Below are 20,465 nucleotides of genomic sequence, written 5' to 3' on the forward strand. Positions count from 1 at the left end.
ACCATGACCTCCTGGTTCATAGGTCAATGCTCACCACTGAGCAACACCAGCCAGGCTATTATTTTCTATATGAACAACTGTAAAGCTACTCTTGCCCTACCCTGTGGGGTTTTCTTGGTCAAACTATCTCTATAACCTTGTCTGTCTAGTCTAGAGGTATATGCACCAAAATGTAAGAAGCAATTACAAGAAGGTGAGATTCATGATCATTTGCCTTGTTCTAAAAAACAATCAGATATCTGAAATTTTATACCAAGGACCATGTATTATCTGTGTGATAAAAAAATCATGAAAATAAACTTTCTTTTAAAAAGGGTGTTTTGCAGGTAACATGGGAGGGAATAAAAGATTAGCTCAGGATAAAATGTTCACTTTTTAGTGAGCTGCAATTAAGTTTTATTTTATTCGTTATAATCCGACAGGGATGCAGAAACAAATGGAACAGGATGAGAAGAGGTTTGGCCAGGCGGCCTGGGCCACAGCAACTCCCAGGCTAGAAAGACTCAAGCTCATGTTAGCTCGAGAGACACTGCAGCTCATGAGAGCCAAAGAGCTGTGTTTAGATCACAAAAGAGCTGAGATTCAGGGGAAGGTAAGACACATAAAGGTGACTTTGTTTTAGAAACACTTTTATTTTATTATTTAAAAAAATATATTTTTACTAGAGGCCCGGTGTACGATATTTGTGCACCGGGGGTGGGGGGTTCCCCAGCCCAGCCTGTGCCCTCTTGCAGTCCGTGAACCCTCGCTCCTTACTGCCCGCCTGCTTTCTGCCTCTTAGTGCTGCCACAGAGGCTGGAGAGGCTCCTGCCACCGCTGTGCTAGCCAGCTGTGAGCCCAGCTTCTGGCTGAGCGGCACTCCCCCTGTGGGAGCGCACTGACCATCAGGGGGCAGCTCTTGCGTTGAGCGTCTGCCCCTTGGTGGTCAGTGTGTGTCATAGCAACCAGGTGTTCTGCTGATCAATTTGCATATTAGGGTTTTATTATATACTACTGGCCCAGTGCACGAAATTCGTGCATGGGGGGGGGTTGTTCCTAGCCCGGCCTGCACCCTCTCCAATCTGGGACCCTTGAAGGATGTCCTACTGCCGGTTTACAGGGATCGGGCCTAAACCGACAGTTGGACATCCCTCTCACAATCTGGGACTGTTGGTTCCAGCTGCTCACCTGCCTGCCTGCCTGATTGCCCCTAACCAGCTGCTCACCTGCCTGCCTGCCTGCTCACCCCCAAATGCCCCCCCGCCAGCCAGATCACCCCCAACTGCTCCCCGTGCCAGCCTGCTCACCCCCAGTTGCCCTCCCTGCTGGCCTCCTCGCCCCCACCTCCCCTCCCCACTGGCCTGCTCACCCATATCTGCCCCCCTGCTGGCCTGCTCACTCCAAACTGCCCCCCCCTCCGCTGTCCTGATCACCTCCAACTGACCCCCACTGATGGCCTGCTCACCCCCAACTGGCCCCCCTGCTGGTCTGCTTACCCCCAATGGCCCCTGCTGTCCTATCCTGGCCTGATCACCCCCTGGCGACCCAAGGTCCCAGCCCCTCCTTTTTTTCTTTTCTTTTTTTTTCAGCGCCTCCTTGAGCAGAGGCCAGGGACAGCTGGAAACAAGTATCTAGGATTTATTTATCTTCTGTAATTGAAACTTTGTAGCCTTGAGTGGAGGCCAGGGCCGCGAGGGTGGGAAATTTGGCTTCCTCCATTGCTGGGGCAACCCAAGTCTCCTGCTTGCTCCAGCTCCCTGACTGGCCACCATCTTGGTTGGGTTAATTTGCATACTCACTCCTGATTGGCTGGTGGGCGTGGCTTGTGGGTGTAGCAGAGTGATGGTTAATTTGCATGTTTCTCTTTTATTAGTGTAGACTAGAGGCCCGGTGTACGAAATTCGTGCACTGGGGGGAGGGTGAACCTCAGCCCAGCCTGCACCCTCTCCAATCTGGGACACCTCAGGGGATGTCTGACTGCTGGTTTAAATCGGCAGTCAGACATCCCTCTCACAATCTGGGATTGCTGGCTCCCAACCGCTCACCTGCCTGCCAGCCTGATCACACCCTAACCACTCCCTGCCAGCCTGATCGATGCTTAACTGCTCCCCTGCTGGCCCGATTGCCCCCAACTACCCTCCCCTGCCAACCTGGTCGCCCCTAACTGCCCTCCCCTGCTGGCCTGATGGCCCACAACTACTGTTCCCTGCCAGTCATCTTGTGGCAGCCATCTTTGACCACATGGGGGCAGCCATCTTGTGCAAGGGCATGAGGGTCAATTTGCATATTACCTCTTTATTATATAGGTTGATGATTGATTTCAGAGAGGAAGGGAGAGGGAGAGAGAAATAGAAACATCAATGATGAGAGAGAATCATGGATCAGCTGCCTCCTGCATGCCCCCTACTGGGGATCGAGCCCACAACCCAGGCATGTGCCCTTGATCAGAATTGAACCCAGGACCGTTCAGTCCACAGGTCAACGCTCTGTCCTCAGAACCGAACCAGCTAGGGCGAGACTTTAATTTTAGATATCCCCTTTCCTTCCGGCCAGTGTGAAAGAACTTCCTTTCGTATTCCAACACCATCTTTTGGTTGATGAGAATTTCAGGACTAGAGAAAGATGGCCATAAAGTTTCCCTTTGCTCAAGATTGCTTTGAAATGTTATGTTGTAAGATTCACTTGATGATAACATTGAGCTCAGTACTGAAGTAGGTAATATACTTTAAAATTAACATTATTTTCAGCGCAACTTTAGAATAGTCAGAGGTGCTTCATTCCAGGATCATAGTCACTTAAGTTTCTTCCTGCGATGTTATGATGTTAAAGCAGAAAACACTGTGAAGACCTCACTGCCATTTATTTTTCTCAAAACCTGAATGTTTCATATGTTTCAAGGATGAGATGAAGTATTGGTAAAAATGTTTAATGGGCTTTTTTGTTCCATTAAATGAAATGGAAAAGTGTTTCTTCTCAGTTTGCTTTTTCATATTTGGTACTGAGCCAGGAATAGAAAATAGCTCAAATGCTTCTGAAGTTTGCTTTCAGTATACTAAATACTTTATCTTGCTCTTATTCTTTTTTCATGTAAACAAGATGGAAGACCTTCCAGAACAAGAAAAAAATATAAATGTTGTAGACGAACTAGAAATAAAATACCATGAAGTTCAATTAGAACTATATGAGATTCAATTTGAGATATTAAAATATGAAGAAATACTACTTATTACACAGTTGGACTCTATTAAAAGACTTATAAAAGGTAAAACTTATATTTAAAATATATATATTAAAATGTTTAAATTACACATTCAAGGAAATACAGACCATGTTATCAGTTACTTCTTGTAAATTGTATAAAATGTCTGCTGAAATTTCCTAGTTTCCCTTCAGCATTTTTATTACTCAAATAGTAAATAATATATTCATTGTTAAACATACAGCAAAACAAAGAAAGGAAAACTATTATTACTCCAGTTCCATCAGCTAGAGATACGTAGTGGTAACAATTTGTTGACTAGCTTGGTAGCCTGATGTATATAAATATCAGTTTTTAAACTACAACTATATATCCTGTTCAGTATTCTCTTTTTCCTTTAACATATAATAATCAACATTCCATTTCAGTAGGTAATAAAAATCTTCAAAAATTTTAATGGCTGCATAGTATTCCATTATATGGACATACCAACTGTGATGTTCAGTTTTTCACTGTTGTGAACAGCAGTGTAGTGAAGAACCGTCCTATAAACATGTGTTTGCATTTGTGTGTGTGTATAGGACATATTATTTCCTTGGAATAAATTTCTAAAGATGAAATCACTGGATCAAGGACAATGCAAAATTTACATTTGACAAATATCTGTTAAAACAACACAACAATCATTTGATATATATTTTTCCTCACCTCTGTTATTTTCTAATTTCTAAATTTCATACTATATAATGGTCCTCTAGATAGGTTGTACAAAATGACACTCCCATCAGCAGATTATGAAAATACCTGTTTCCCCATACTTTCACCATTCGTTTAAATTCTTGCCTAATTGATAGAAAAAAATGGCATGTTCTAATTTTTGAAAAATATGTATATACTTATTGATTGATTTCAGAGAGGAAGGGAGAGGGGGAGAGAGATAGAAACATCAATGATGAGAGAGAATCATTGATCGGCTGCTTCCTGCATGCCCCCTACTGGGGATCAAGCCCACAACCCAGGCATGTGCCCTGACCAGGGATGGAACCATGACCTCCTGGTTCATAGGTCGATGCTCAACCACTGAGCCATGCTGGCCGGGCATTCTAATTTTTATTTATTCCAGTTATAAGTGTCATTCAGTGCAATTTTGTATGTTAACTGGTTATTTACATATTTTTTATGAAGTGCCTATTCATAGTCTGCTAGTTTTTCTTTGTGTTTCCTTTACATATTAAGGCTATTACTCTTATTATTTGTCATATGTTGCAAATACTCCCTGTTGTTTGCTTTTTCTTGCCTTGCAGAAATATTAAATTTTAATGAAGTCCCATCTATTTCTCTTTCTGCTTTTGGGGTCACACCTGGCAAATAAATCTATGGTTTCTGCCTTTGGTGGTACACCTGGCAAAGTCCTCATCTTGAAATGGTGTCAACATTTTACTTATTTTTTTTCTTATACTATTTTTATGAATTTTAAAGGGACATTTAGCTCTTTAATCCAGATGAAATTTATTTTGATGTGGGGTAGGAATCTAATGTTTCCCCCCAAGTAGTTAGCAGTCCCAATCACTGATTTTGAAAACATTTTCCCCTACTGCTTCGACTTGCTGCCTGGCTCATCTAGAATCGTTGCATTTATTTTGACCTATTTATAAATCAATTTCCTTCATTGATTTGTGCGTGGCTCTGGTGCTAGTCCAGACTTCCTGTTGTATCTTGGAGGTCCATTTCAGTGCCCGGTAAAGCACATCCCTCCTTGTTACTCTGCTGTTCCACACGTTTTCTGACTGTTCTCCTTTATTCTTCCAGATGAACTTTAGACTCATTTTCACAAGTTCAAAACAAAAAGCAAAACACTCGGAATTTTTATTGGGATTGTGCTTAAAATTAGAGATTAATTTGGGGAGAATTGTCGTCTTTGCAATTTTGAATCTTCCCATCCAAGAACATGGTATGTCTCTCCATTTTCTTAAGTCTTTTTCTCCCTAAAGTTCCTCCAAGTTTTCTAATTTTTTTGCATACAGATCCTGGACATTTAATTTAATCCTAGGTATTTAAAAAACTTTATAATAGTTTCAGGTTCTAAGCATTTTACACATTTAGGAAAAATTTTATTTTAAAAAAAGTTGATCTGGAAGGATGCATGCCAAATTGTTAGTGTTTTCCTCTGGGAGGTTGGGATTCCAAAGGTTTGGGAAAGGAAGAAGAAAATTATACTTTTTATTTTATGTACTTCTGTAGGGCTTGATTTTGTTGACAGTTAGCATGCATATATTTATTTAAAAATCAACATGTAATCAAGATTGTATATCATTAAGGCTCCTCAATAATATACTGCTGGTAGAATGTAAGCTGCCTTTCTGGAGGGAAATTTGACGATAGTTATTAAGAATCTTAAATATTCATCTGCCGAGGAATTAATAAATGGACACAAAGATCTATATTCAGAGATGTTCATCACAGTGAAATTGCCAACAATGGAACATTCTAACAACAGAGACTCTTTAAATTAGAGAATACTGTGTTGCCATTAAAATTATATTTCCATCATGTGGAAAATGTTCTTTTAGAACTGTTTATTGATATGTGTAGCTATGTAAGTGATGTGTGTGTGTGTGTGTGTGTGTGTGTGTGTGTGTGTGTGTTTCTCCCTGGGTGGTGGGATTACATGTGATCTTTACTTCCCTTACTACATTTAAGAGATTTTATGCATAATTTTTTATAATAAAACATGTCTTTAACAAATCATTAAATATGTTTTTTAGATAAACAGGATGAAGTTGTCTATTATGACCCATGTGAAAGTCCAGAGGAACTGAAAGTCATTGATCCCATGAAGGGGCTGCAGGACCATAAGAACTTGGAGATGCAAGAGCTCAGCCGGCAGTGCCGGCAGCTGGAGTGTAAGCGGGGCCGGATCTGCGCCAGGAGAGCCCACCTCAGGAACAGAAAGGTGGGTGCTGGGCGGCCTGCTTTCTTTCCCTCCCAGGCATTTCTCTGTCATGAAAGATAAAGGGATGGGAAATAAGGCTTTTACCTGATTTGTGTGTGTGTTGATATGGATGCCAGTAGCTGCAATTCCAATATATTTCTGAGTTTTTCTTAAAATGATTTTTTGTTTCTTTGGGGATTTAAGCATTTGTCATAATCTCTAGATTTTTAATTCATTCAGCAGCTATTTTTTAAAATCACAGTAAGTAAAAACTTCTAATCAGCTATAGTGAATTCTAAAATTTAGTGCAAATTGTTGATTATAAAATCAGAGATAATATTTAGCTCATTTCAATCCTTATACTCAGTGATTTTTTTCTTAATTTAAAAAAACTCCATCCTATATAATAAAAGGCTAATATGCAAATCGATCGAACGGCAGAATGACTGGTCGCTCTGACATGCACTGACCACCAGGGGGCAGACGCTCAATGCAGGAACTGCCCCCTGATAGTCAGTGTGCTCCCACAGGGGGAGCGCTGCTCAGCCAGAAGCTAGGCTCACGGCTGGGGAGCGCAGGGGCGGTGGCGGGAGCCTCTCCCGCCTCCACGGCAGCGCTAAAGATGTCCAACTGATGGCTTAGGCCCGCTCCCCGAAGGCTCCTGGACTGTGAGAGGGTACAGGCTGGGCTGAGGGACACCCCCGAGTGCATGAATCTTGTGCACCAGGCCTCTAGCGATTGTATAAAAAGGTAACATGCCAAGAATGGCTAAACGTCAGTGAAATGTAGTTTTTAATATGATTTTTCAGGTATTTGTAGGTTGCATATGCTTATGTAGGTATGTTTGGAAGTATAATTACTATTTGTAAAACATGATGGGGAAATATGCTTTAAATAGCAGTATTGAAACAGATTCTTAGGGCACATCCCATTTGAGAATGGGGGACCCTTGCATATCCTCTCCTTCCCCCTTGGTTGGAGAATTCCCTTTTTCATCTCTTAAAGCACTGAATCTGTGGCCCTTCTGATTGGGCACAACTGTTTCCTGCAAGCACCCATCAGCTCCTGTCACAGGGCGGAGGAGGCAGCAATATCACTGAGCCTCTCCAGAAATTCCTACTCACGAATGAATGCCTTACATGGCAGCCCAAATGCAATGCTTTTTTCTTTTAACCTTTTATGCTACAGCCCATGGCGATAGTAAAAACCTTGTAGGTGATTTGTATTCTCCCACCAGGATCAGTGCAAAGAAAACCATCGGCTCCGATTGCAGCAGGCTGAAGAAAGTATCAGATATTTTCATCAGCACCATAGTATTCAGGTGGTGAGTAGTTAAAGAAAAATATTTTAGATTTACATAATGTGACACACTTGCTTAACTGGACCTGCAGCTGCTGCCTCAGTCCGGGGGCGACTGTAGCCCATGCCTGCAGACACAGTGGTGGTTGGAGGGGAGGTGATAATGTTGGGGTATGGCCCCTTTCTCTCTCGACTTGTATTTTAAGGAATTTACAAACACATACTTGTTTAAATACAGAAAAGAGACAAGATAAAAGAGCAGGAGCTAAAGAAAAAAGAATGGATAAGCCAAGAACGCCAGAAGACACTGCAACGATTGAGAGCATTTAAAGAGGTAAGTTTCAGAGATAATCGTCTTCTGGAGAAATAATTCAAGATCACCCGTCCTCGGAGAACAGTATGAAGCACGAACAGATAGATCATTTGGAACACAGAATGTTCCCCAAATGCCATGATTTTTAGTGTATAGATAAAAGCCGACAATATTAGAATATTGAGATGTTTTGACATTGCCACATGCTCTCACCTCCTGGTGTTTGTTGATCAGCAGGGAAAACTGAAAAAGTTAAATTACCCTCAACTTTAGCTGGCTTTTCCTCATTTGCAATAAAGAATTCTCTAAAATGCAATCAAGGAAACTTTGTGACTGAGTATAGTTAAGTGCTCTATTACAAGTGAATAGGGCCCTAGCTGTTTGCTCAGTGGTTAGAGCACTGGCCCTTGGACTGACCGGTCACAGGTTTGATTCCGGTCAAGGCACATACCTCGGTTGCAGGCTTGATCCCTGGCCCCAGTTGGGGTACATGGGGGAGACAACCAATTTTGATGCGTCTCTCTCACATCGATGTTTCTCTCTCTCTCAAATCAATAAACATATCCTCAGGTGAGGATTTTTAAAAAGTGAATAGGTTTTTTAAATAAGTAAATAGCTACTTATTTAAAAATAACATTAAACTTGTTGAATATAAAACATAAACCTGTTCGTATCACACATCCCTGCATGCACCATCATAATAAAGACTCAAGTTTATTGTTGTCCCCGAAGAAAAACTAGCGCAGTCCAGACAAGCCTCTGGAATAAGGTACTAAAGGTGTGCTGTGTGGTCCCAACGAGGAAAGTAGGGGCCACTGGAGTGAAAAACCATGACAGACACTGCTCTGACCATTACCGAGTGCCGCTCATTCAGGCACGGTGCTAGGCACTTCGTTCTCATTTCATTGTTGAAACGACCTTGTAAGAGACTCTCGTCCCCCTTAGAGATGAGTGACCGAAGGCTCAGAGTGGTTCTAGGACGTAGCTCCAGGTTATACAGAGCGGCGTCTCTAACCCCTGAGCTACAGCAGGGACTCCCAACCTGGGAGCTTCTAAAAAGTACGAATGCCCAGACGCACCTCCAGAGATTCCAGACCGGGGCCTGGGCGTGAATGAAAGCAGGAAGAAGGCACGGAAGGGAGCTACATGAGTACCAGCAGGAGAGAGCAAATGGCTGGGGAGTAACGGTGGTGAGCTGTCAGCACGGTGGTTAGAGGAGTGGATTAGTGTGGAGGAGGGGACTGGAGGGACGCCAGCCAGCTCCTTAGCCCTGAACCACAGATCAGTGATCAGCTTCCAGGTAGAGAGGGTGCGGAGATGGGAGGTGGGACAGATGGGAGGTGGGAGAATCAGGCCACCTAAGCGCTCAGCAAGCTGGAACAAGGAGGTAAAAAAAATCTAACCAGTTGACCTCAAATTGGTTTAAGTTTTAGGTTTTTTGGTCCAAAAATAGACTTGTACAGGGTGTGCTGGGAAGGAGTGTGTGTGTGATTCAAGTGGAGGGGAAAGACCCTTGAGAACTAGTTGCTTTCAGTTTCATGTGAATCACTTGGGATGAAGCTGCAGAAAAACTCACGAGCTTAGGAAGAACAGTAGCATCCTTTGTGGACGGAACTCTGTGTACCAAGAAGTGCCACAAGCGAAGGGGACAAAGCCTGAGCACGTTGGGAGCGAAGCGGGAACAAGACGACCCGTGAATTCATGGGACACGTGGTACTTGTGGAGCCCAGACAAGTTGTTTTTAAATATTTCAGAGGGCTGTTGGGAGACAAGGATTTCATTTGTTCTGGGTGAGCCCTCAGGGGGGCAGGCTGCCCAGCAGTCTCAGACAGAGACCAGCGCTGCCCTGGTGCACGGAGGGAACGCTCGGGTGGTTGGGAGCCCTGCCCTTGGGGGATGGTTGGACGACCCCTGGAGTCTGGCCAGTTTCTGGGATTCTGTTCTACTCGCCTGCTCTCTCATCGGAAACTGCAGGGGGTGGCCACATCAGTGAGGTGGGGGGCTTGTGGCCACTGCTTTGCTGTTTGTTTTGAAACACTTTAGAACAACGTGGGAGAGACTTCTAGAAATACTGAGTTTATCATGAATTGCGATTTTGTGTGTGTTTTAAGTTTACACGTAAACGTCAGTGGTATAAATTTGGTGTGTATGTTTTTTTACATACATTTTTATTGATTTCAGAGAGGAAGGGAAAGGGGGAGAGAGAAACATCAATGATAAGCGAGAATCACTGATCGGCTGCCTCCTGCACGCCCCCTACTAGGGATCGAGCCCACAACCTGGACATGTGCCCTAGACCAGAATCGAACCCGGGACCCTTCAGTCTGCAGGCCGACACTCTATCCACTGAGCCAAACCAGCTCGGGCTGTTTTTTGTTTAAGTTTATAATAGTAGTATCCTATTGTATACGACCTAGTTCATTGTAATGGCCCTATAGTGTTAATGTTCTGTGTTTTATTGGCTGATCGGTGTCTTCATTAGGGACCTACACCCCTCCAGATTAGTTCTTTGTAAGGTTAGGTTTTTCTTTATCAAATGAACACCTGAGGGGCCAGAACTTTTAAAATTCACATTTTTAAATTGCAAAATTTACTCAAAGCCTAAATATTAGAGAAAAGAAACATCCATAATTCCTGTTATAACTATCATTTTGAGGTCCACTCTACTGGTATTTTTCATAGATGTGTTTTTTGTATGGTTATAAATTTAATAGTGCGTTATCTGTATTTTTCCAGGCTGTTTCACAGACTTTGTACTGTTTATGTTTTTTTTCGTGACTGCCTAATATTTTAAATTAATTCACCATAATTTTTTCAGCTAACTTCCTATGGTTCATATTTAGTTTCTGATTTTTCAAACTAAAAATAGTATGATGAATATCCTTATATGTATCCTCACATATCTATTTTATTACAAAGAAGGCATTATATGAAAGTATATAAATGCTTATTCCTTTAAAAAATTTTTTTTAAATTGATTTCAAAGAGGAAGGGAGAGGGAGAGAGAAACATCAGTGATGAGAGAGAATTACTGATCAGCTGCCTCCTGCACGCCCCACACTGGGGATGGAGCCCACAACCCGGGCATGTGCCCTGACTGGGAATTGAACTGTGACCCGCTGGTTCATAGGTCAATGCTCAACCACTGAGCCCCGCTGGCCGGGCAAATGCTTATTCTTTAATAGATTTAGTGGTTGCACAAGTGGGAGCCGCTTTGTGAACTAGAACAATCCCTGCCAGGAACTGTTCGTGTTCATTGTGTAGAGAGAGTCCCGGCACTTTGATGGTTTGCATTTGTGGCAAGTTTCTCACAACAGTTTTCACTTTCAGCGATGCCCCGGTCGGTCTGCACCAAAAACCCCTTGCCCAGAACCCGAGGCTCCAAACCTGCCAGGTGGACTGCCCCAGCCGACCTCCTCCCCGACCTCTCAGGGGAAGGCGCTAGTCCATCCGTCCTCCAGGAAAACCAGAAGTGCTCCCTCCTACGAAGTTAGCAATGTGAAAACCCCCAAGTGCCAAGACTGTCCTGGAAATATCCCCGACCAGATGGCTGTTCCAGCTGGTGACCAAACCCAGTCCAAACCCAGCGAGGAGCTGTCACTGCCGCCCCCACCGCCTCCCCTGCCGCCTCTTCCCCCTCCTCCTCCCCCTCCCCCTCCCCCTCCCCCCCCTCCTCCTCCTCCTCCTCCTCCTCCTCCTCCTCCTCCTCCTCCTCCTCCGCCAGCACCTCCGCTCCCTGCTTCGTCCTTTTCTTCTCAATCTGCAAATCATCGGAATTTACACCTCAGGACTTCAGCACAAGATGACCAGCCACTTCCTCTCGTGTGTGACTCACCTGCTGAAAGGCTGTGTGACTCCTCAGGCCATTTTAAATGCCCAGGTAATCCTCCAGAATTCTGTGCCTGCTCCCACTGGGTGCTGAGCAGTCGAGCATTCTGGCTTTAGCAGCCATCATCTTCAAATCAAATTCTTTTCCAGAATTCTCTGCGATCTTAAAATAGTCCAGTACTTGCTGCCTTAAGTGTTACCTTTTTTGGGGGAAATTAGCATAGCCTAAATCAGTTTGATAAACACTACCTCATCTGGAACAAACCACCTCTATACATTTAATGGTCACATGACTTGGGATCTCTGAGGCAATTTCCGGTTTCTTAAAACTTCAGTGTGTGTCTGATTTCTGCTACTTGCCCATTATTCAGTGTTGCTTTTAATCACACTTACTGTTGCCCCTCAGAAACCTTTACAGAATTGACCTTGGCATCTTTTTTTTTTTTAAATATATCTCTATTGATTTTAGAGAGGAAGGGAGAGGGATAGAGAGATAGAAACATCAATGATGAGAGAAAACCATTGATCAGCTGCCTCCTGCACACCCCACACTGGGGATCGAGCCTGCAACCCAGGCATGTGCCCTTGACCGGAATCGAACCTGGGACCCTTCAGTCCACAGGCCGACGCTCTTATCCACTGAGCCAAACGGCTAGGGCCGACTGTGGCATCTTAAGCAGAAGATTGGTTGGGAATATTAGTCAGAATACGGAAGACCAGGAGACTGAGAAAACTTCCTGCGGGAAATCTTTCTAAAATGAAGTGGGACAAATACACGAGGGCTATAGTGCTAACTCGTAATCCTAATTAAGGTTTAGACATTAACTACTGAGGACCCTGGCTTAAATCGGCCCAGACTCTAGCCTAATGCTGTGTGTGTGTGTGTGTGTGTGTGTGTGTGTGTGTGTGTACACAGAGAGAGAGGGAGAGAGAGAGAGAGAGAGATATCCTAGCAAAACGCTATGTACATTTGTTTTCAAGACTAAGCTTTGAGCCTCTCCACCTAGAACGTGCACAGGTACTGAGAGAGGTGATGTGAATGGTAGAAATATGAGTTTCAAACTGTGGTTCTGGATAATTGAGTATTTTTGTTCCTCTGAGTTCAAGGTGTCCCTGCACCTAGAACCAGGTACAAATGGAAAAGTCCACGCTATCAGGTGGAGACCACACAGCCCTACCGTGGGGTTTGCAACAACATCGTTTATTTACTTCATGTTTATCTTTTGAAGGCCACCAAAAATTTTGGTTGCCTCCCCCCAAAAAACGTTGGGAGAGAGAGTTATTATTTATTTTTTTAAATACATTTTTTATTGATTTCAGAGAGGGAGAGAGAGAAACATCAATGATGAGAGTGAATCATTGATCAGCTGCCTCCTGCACGCTCCCTACCCAGGCATGTGCCCCGACTGGGAACTGAAGTGTGACCTGTCCTGATTCATAGGTCGTTGCTCAACCACTGAGCACCCCAGCCGGGCGCAGCAACATCGTTTAAGAGGGGAGGGACAGCATGCGTGCCGGCGCCTCTCCTGGAGTCTGGCTGTGGGCGCCCCATTCCAGCCTGGGTCCAGGGCACAGTGAGGGGAGCCCTTGCACGCCCAACTGCCTCCTCCGCGGGAGAGTAAGGAAATGCCCTCGGCTGTAGACCTGTCCTCGCACTCCTTCCTGGAAGAGGGCCACAGTAACAAGTTACCGGTTCACGTAGTAGTACTTTTTTAATCCTCACCGAGGATATTTTCCATTGGTTTTTAGAGAGAGTGGAAGAGAGAGGGAAAGGCAGAGATACTGATGTGAAAGAAACACATGGATTGGTTGCCTCCTGTATAAGCAAGCCCCGACCAGGGCCCGGGCCGGGGAGGAACCTGCAACCGAGATACGTGCCCTTGACCGGAATCGAACCCAGGACCCTTTGGTCCGCAGGCTGATGCGCATCCACTGAGCAAACGGGCCAGGGCGAATAGTATTCTTTTTAGCCATCACGTGGCCTCAGTCCTGAGCTAGAAATGACTCTTCATCTCGAAGCCTTCCAGGAAGAGCCCTGAAGGGTGGCCCCCGGCGGCCCCTCTCCCCAGCAGGGGGGCAGGGATCTCCCCAGCCCAGGGTCTCACGGCGCCAGAGTAAAAAAAAAAAAAGCTTCTACTCCCCAAGGCTCTGGAACTCTGATCTAATTTGTATTTTGACAGCATTTCACACCCTCGAGAACAGAGCGTGTGAGTTACCTCGGGGTGCCGTGGGTGGATTAAAGACGCTGCGGGAGACGTGCCAGGGCCGCCCCCGCGGGCTCATTGAGCTGCTGATTAAAGTTTTACTTCAAGCCTTTTCTGTGTGGAAACCTACCCGCTTCATTGTCACCGACTGTTAGTCATCACGGACTAATAACGAGAGCTGAAGTGAGAAGCACAGCAGGGTTCGCTTTTTAAATAGATCTCTCTCCAAGTGGGAACGGAATGGAGGAGGTGGAGGTTGAGAAGTATCTAAATCACGCCCATGGGATCAGCTGATGTACCCCAGCATCCGAAACTCCTCAGGATCACACGCTAGTCACTAGCGGCTAGTGTCACGGCCTCCGTTCTAGCCAGAGGTGTGCACGGCGGGGCCTGTGAGTTGCCAGTGGTGCTCTCGATAGTCTCAGCGATCGAACTATCCTGGATGCACGCAGGGAGAGAGCTTGTTTAAGGGAAGGATGATCCCGTGTGAGTCGTGGCGTTGACTGGTGTGTGACCTGACGCCTTTAACTAATACGAAAAGGCCCTGGCACCTCGGGCGAGAGAATGACTTCTTGATGTCACTCGTTCTGTTTGCTCAGTTTCAGGGTCCATGGACGAGGTGCTGGCTGACCTGAGGCGCGGGAGAACCCCGCTCCAGAAGGTGGAAGCGCCCGCGCTGGCCCCTCCCTGCACCTCCATCAACGAGCACATTCTGGCGGCCATAAGGCAGGGCGTCAAACTGAAGAAAGTTCACCCTGACCTTGGCCCGGGCCCCAGCAGGAAGCCAGCCAGCGACCTGGAGAGGAGCATCAAGGCTGCGCTCCAGAGAATCCAGAGAGTGTCTGCGGACTCAGAGGAGGAGGACGAGGGGGAGGAGGGGGAGGAGGACAGCCCTGGAGAGTGGGACCACTAGCTCGTCTCCAGGCCGAGGGCTGAGTGAAGCCACGGCGCCAGGCCTGCTGCTGACAAGCGCGTGAACAGGGTGGCGTGGCCACGTGAACAGGGTGGCGTGGCCACGTGACACGGGAGCCCTGCGGGGGCCGTGGGCCGGCGGCAGCTGTTGCTTCATGTGGCTTTTAGAACCCAGGGAGTGGAGAGGCGGTGGCTGCACACACGAGACCGTAGTTGGGATCTGAGGACCCAGAGTGAGTATGGCCGGCGTAGGAGAATAGTATTATTTTTCACCTTGGATGTTCTAGATCATTCCCTCAATTTGACACCGTTTACACGACGACGGCATGGGGTGAGCAGCACTAATAGACTACTGACCGAGGCCTGTGCGCGTGTGCAGAGCTTCCTCAGATGTAAAGGTTGAATGTGAACGTTATTTTAGCAATAATCAATAAATTGCTTATATTTAGGAAATATTTTAAATGAGATGTATTTTATGTATCAAGCACTCTATAAACTCATAATAAAGGACTATTTATAATGTATCATGTCACTCAGAAATGAAAACAGCTAGCGTGGCTCAGTAGTTGAGCATCGACCTATGAACCAGGAGGTCAGGGCACATGCCCGGGTTGTGGGCTCGATCCCCATTTGGGGCATGCAGGAGGCAGCCGATCCATGATTCTCTCTCATCATTGATGTTTCTCTCTCTCTCCCTCTCCTTTGCTCTCTCAAATCAGTACAAATCCTATCTAATAAAGAGGGAATATGCTAATTAACCAACACTCCGTCACAAAGATGGCTGCACCCACAGCTGAGGCCAAGTTCCCATAAGGAGCCTTAATGAGCAATCAGCAGGGACCTGAGGCTACGCCCTCCCCCACCCCCGTGGGGCTTGACAGGGGACCTCAGGCCACCTTCCACACCTGGCAGGGCTTGATGGGGGACCTCAAGGTGTGCTTCCCGTCCTGGTGCTGGGCTATGGAACCTCAGACTGCTCCACCCGCCCCAGTGCCAGGCCAGGGGACCTCAGGCCCCGCACCCCACCAGGTGGGGCTTGACAGGGGACTTCAGGCCACACCCCCCACCCGGCAGGGCTTGACAGGGGACCTCAAGGTGTGCTTCCCGTCCTGGTGCTGGGCTAGGGGACCTCAGGCTGCTCCCCCTGCTCCAGCGCCAGGCCGGGGGACCTCAGGCCGTGCCCCCCACCTGGCAGGGCTTGACAGGGGACCTCAGGCCATGCCCCCCACCCTAGCACCAGGCCGGGGGACCTCAGGCCGCACCCCCTGCCCCAGCACCAAGCCAGGGGACCTGAGGCTGTGCCCCCCTGCCTGGCGGGCCCTGACGGGACCTCAAGGTGCACCCCCAGTGCTGGGTCGGGGGAAGTCAGGCCGAGCCCCCCACCCAGGGGGGACCTGAGGCTGCACGCCCCTGCTGATGGGGCTTGACAGGGGATCTCAGGCCATGTCCCACACCTGGTGGGGCTTGACAGGGGATCTCAAGGCATGCTCCCCCACCCCAGTCTGGGCTGGGGGACCTCAGGCCATGCCCCCCCGTCCTGGCGCCGGGCCAGGGGGCCTGAGGCTACATTCCCTGCCCGGCAGGGCTTGACAAGGGTGGGACTAGCCAGGTCTGGATCTATCCCAATGAGGGGTGGGGGCGGCCAGGTCTGGGTCTCACGCGATTTTGAGGCACGTGTGGGTGGGTGGGGACTTGACTCTGAGTCCCGTGGTGCGGCCCAGACTCCGACAGGAGGAAGGTTTTCATATACATTTTACTAATTTTCTTTCATCTCTGACACTTCTATTATAAGAAAGGGCAAATAGCAATATTAAATTATTTCCTCTAATCCCTTTTAATGTGCACAAATTTCGTGCACCGGGCCACTAGTATATATATATTTTTAAATGAAAACAGGAAATCTTAACATGAGAAGCACAGCCTTCCCTGTGTGTGTGGTGGGGTGTTGTTGTTTTTAATAAGATTTCAGTTAAATAGTATTAGTATTTAAGTAAATACTAAGTGGGGGGGAGTGTTGTTCCCTCAAAACTGAACTCATGCTGGAACCCTTCTCCCTGCTTGGCGTTAACACTAGGGAAGGGGGAGGGACAATACAGGCAGAGCAGCATCTCTCCAGTTGCCTGAAAGGTCCCACTAACCTCGCTCTCCCACGTTGCCATGGCGATCCTGGGTTTCCACAGGGCGTCAGTTCCAAATCCCAGAGGCAGGGTGGGTGTTTGTGCCCCAGGCCCCGTCCCCACCGCAGACAGGCCCACCTGAGCCCCCAAGTATTTCTCTGGAAAGAAGGGGTGTTTTAAAAATGGCAAAATCAGAACTCAGTTGGACTTTTACTGTCGATTCAGTATTCTGAGACACCCGGAGCTCCTTCGGGCATGAGGAATTCCCAGGTGTTGCTTCCTCAGCTCGGCCAAAGGTTTTCAAAAGTTCTCCCGATTAAACCTCCGGACCCCATGTGTCGGGAACCGGAGCCAAGGAGAGGGGACAGTCGGTCCCCTGTTGTCTAGCTCTAGGCCCCTCCACCCACCCTCCACGTGCTGCCCATCAACCTCCGCCCCTCCTCTGTTTTGGGGCCCCTCCCCTGTCTTGGGGCCCCTCCCCCCTCAGGCCTCTGCCTGCAGATCCCGGCAGATCCACACCATCCTTCAGTCTGAACCCCATGGTTTTCCGTTGTCCCAAGTCTCCCCTGACCCCTCTTTCCTCCCCACTATCACCTTGTCCTGGACTCCGTTCACGCTGCCTCCCCACCCACAGCCCTGGCTACAGGGGCAGCCGTCACGGCCAGTTTTACCCCCTGGGTCTGCCCCGGGGAGTGCCCATCCACAGCTGGCAGCATCGTATCCATCGTCCTGGGATACACAGCAAGGAGCTGGGCCACCGGAGCCACTCCCTCGCTGTTCTCTCTCCGGAGGGTGAACCAGGGAGCGAAGCAGGTGGCAGCACAGGCTGCAGCCACAGGTGTCTCATGAACGACCTCCCATCGCGAACCCGTGTCGTTCAGGGAATTACACAACGAAGGCTCTCCACTTTCCAGTGTGTCAACGCACGTGAGGGGTGTGGGTTTTCTATTGCTACCACCACAGAGTCATAGGCTCAAACCACACCAGTTCATCCTCCTACCTTCCTACAGGCCCAAGGTCCGCCTGGGCCTCACGGGGTCACTACCAAGGGGTCACTACCAAGGGGTCGCAGGGCTGCGTTCCTTTGGAAGGCTCCGGGGGGACGCCGTTTTCTTGCCTTTCCCAGTCTGTCGAGGCCGCCTGCTTTCCTTGGCTTGTGCCCCTTCCTCTGTCTTCAAAGCCAGCAACGTCCCATCTCTCGGGCTCTCCTTCCATCGTGTCTCTGACCCGCCGGGAAAGGTTGTCAGCCTTTAAGAACTTGTGCCATTAGACGGGGCCCACACGCACAGGCAGGGTACCCACCCGTCATCTCGGCAAGGGCCCTTCCGCAGGTGAGGCAACAGATGCTGAGGTTTCAGGGGTGAGGGGGGCTCTGGGCACCTTTCAGGGGCCAGCATCCTGCCTGGCACGGGGGGATCGTTACACTGCCAAGGTCTGAACCCAGGAGGTTTTTCAGAGGTGGGCTGGCAACCCAGACGGCCGGAAACCGCCGCCCTGCAGGCCGTCCTTACAGCCCTAGTGGGCGTGGCTCAGTGCATAGAGCGTCGGCCTGAGGACCAAAGGGTCCTGGGCTCCATTCTGGTCAAGGGCATGTACCTTGGCTGCAGGTTCCCGGCCTTGGTCAGGGTGCGTGCAGGAGGCAACCAATCAATGTATCTCTCCCACATCAATGTTTCTCTCTCTCCCTCTCCCTTCCACTCGCTCTAAAAATCCATGGAAAAATATCCTCGGGTGGGGATTAACAAAAGAGCCGTGTGAACTGAGCTCTGTAAGAAGCATGAGAGAAGTCCCCTGGGCCTGACAGGAGGGATGAGGTTGGAGCAGGGCAAGGCTGTCAGGCAGTGGGGGCGGCAGGGGCTGGGCGAGCCGAGAACGGAGGCAGCCAGGCAAGGCCGGGTCTGGGAGGCGCCTGGTGTGGCCTCATGGGGGAGCCGGGGGTGAGGGACGGAGATGCGGGGCTACAACCTGATCCGTTCCAAGCTTTGGGAAGAGGTCTCTGTGGCTTTTTGTAAGAGGAACCAGAAGATGGAGGAGATCCTGAGTGAGAGGACCAGGCAGAGGGAGGGACGATGGAGAGCAGACAATGTGGTGCCCGGAGTGAGAAGCACAGGGCTGTGGGACTCACTGTGCACAAAGCAAGTCAAACTGCCCTCCCCTGGAATCTCTGCTGTCAACCAGGGGATGGCTGAGAGGCCGGAGAACCGCACGGAGAACTCTGTGGCTCAGGGGCATCTGAGGGAGTCTCTGTGGCTCAGGGGCATCTGAGGGATTCTCTGTGGGCTCAGGGGCATCTGAGGGAGTCTCTGTGGCTCAGGGGCATCTGAGGGATTCTCCGTGGGCTCAGGGGCATCTGAGGGAGTCTCTGTGGGCTCAGGGGCATCTGAGGGATTCTCCGTGGGCTCAGGGGCATCTGAGGGAGTCTCCGTGGGCTCAGGGGCATCTGAGGGAGTCTCCGTGGCTCAGGGGCATCTGAGGGAGTCTCCGTGGGCTCAGGGGCATCTGAGGGAGTCTCTGTGGCTCAGGGGCATCTGAGGGAGTCTCCGTGGGCTCAGGGGCATCTGAGGGAGTCTCCGTGGGCTCAGGGGCATCTGAGGGAGTCTCCGTGGGCTCAGGGGCATCTGAGGGAGTCTCCGTGGGCTCAGGGGCATCTGAGGGATTCTCCGTGGGCTCAGGGGCATCTGAGGGAGTCTCTGTGGGCTCAGGGGCATCTGAGGGATTCTCCGTGGGCTCAGGGGCATCTGAGGGAGTCTCTGTGGGCTCAGGGGCATCTGAGGGAGTCTCCGTGGGCTCAGGGGCATCTGAGGGAGTCTCTGTGGGCTCAGGGGCATCTGAGGGAGTCTCTGTGGGCTCAGGGGCATCTGAGGGATTCTCTGTGGCTCAGGGGCATCTGAGGGAGTCTCTGTGGCTCAGGGGCATCTGAGGGAGTCTCTGTGGGCTCAGGGGCATCTGAGGGATTCTCTGTGGGCTCAAGGGCATCTGAGGGATTCTCCGTGGGCTCAGGGGCATCTGAGGGATTCTCTGTGGCTCAGGGGCATCTGAGGGATTCTCTGTGGCTCAGGGGCATCTGAGGGATTCTCTGTGGGCTCAGGGGCACCTGAGGGATTCTCCGTGGGCTCAGGAGCATCTGAGGGAGTCTCTGTGGCTCAGGAGCATCTGAGGGAGTCTCTGTGGGCTCAGGGGCATCTGAGGGATTCTCTGTGGGCTCAGGGGCATCTGAGGGAGTCTCCGTGGCTCAGGGGCATCTGAGGGAGTCTCTGTGGCTCAGGGGCATCTGAGGGAGTCTCTGTGGCTCAGGGGCACCTGAGGGATTCTCTGTGGGCTCAGGAGCATCTGAGGGATTCTCCGTGGCTCAGGGGCACCTGAGGGAGTCTCCGTGGGCTCAGGAGCATCTGAGGGAGTCTCTGTGGGCTCAGGGGCATCTGAGGGAGTCTCTGTGGCTCAGGGGCATCTGAGGGAGTCTCTGTGGCTCAGGGGCATCTGAGGGAGTCTCTGTGGGCTCAGGGGCATCTGAGGGATTCTCTGTGGGCTCAGGGGCATCTGAGGGAGTCTCTGTGGGCTCAGGGGCATCTGAGGGAGTCTCTGTGGCTCAGGGGCATCTGAGGGAGTCTCTGTGGCTCAGGGGCACCTGAGGGAGTCTCTGTGGGCTCAGGAGCATCTGAGGGATTCTCCGTGGGCTCAGGAG

General features: G+C 49.2%; 1 protein-coding gene across 1 annotated transcript in view; it reads left to right on the top strand.

Annotated features, from left to right (window-relative positions):
- WHAMM (WASP homolog associated with actin, golgi membranes and microtubules) overlaps positions 1-15,189 on the top strand; it is a 20,442-nt gene extending 5,253 nt beyond the window's left edge. Inside the window, exons 4-10 of the mRNA XM_080651469.1 lie at positions 423-592; positions 3,076-3,241; positions 5,944-6,131; positions 7,348-7,434; positions 7,648-7,743; positions 11,053-11,602; positions 14,354-15,189. Coding sequence (XP_080507595.1) covers positions 423-592; positions 3,076-3,241; positions 5,944-6,131; positions 7,348-7,434; positions 7,648-7,743; positions 11,053-11,602; positions 14,354-14,667 — 1,571 coding nt within the window. The 3' untranslated portion in view covers positions 14,668-15,189. The remainder of the gene's footprint in view (positions 1-422; positions 593-3,075; positions 3,242-5,943; positions 6,132-7,347; positions 7,435-7,647; positions 7,744-11,052; positions 11,603-14,353) is intronic.
- The last annotated feature ends 5,276 nt before the right edge of the window (positions 15,190-20,465 follow it).

Source organism: Plecotus auritus (assembly GCF_963455305.1).
Source record: "Plecotus auritus genome assembly, chromosome: 15".
Lineage (NCBI taxonomy): Eukaryota > Metazoa > Chordata > Mammalia > Chiroptera > Vespertilionidae > Plecotus > Plecotus auritus.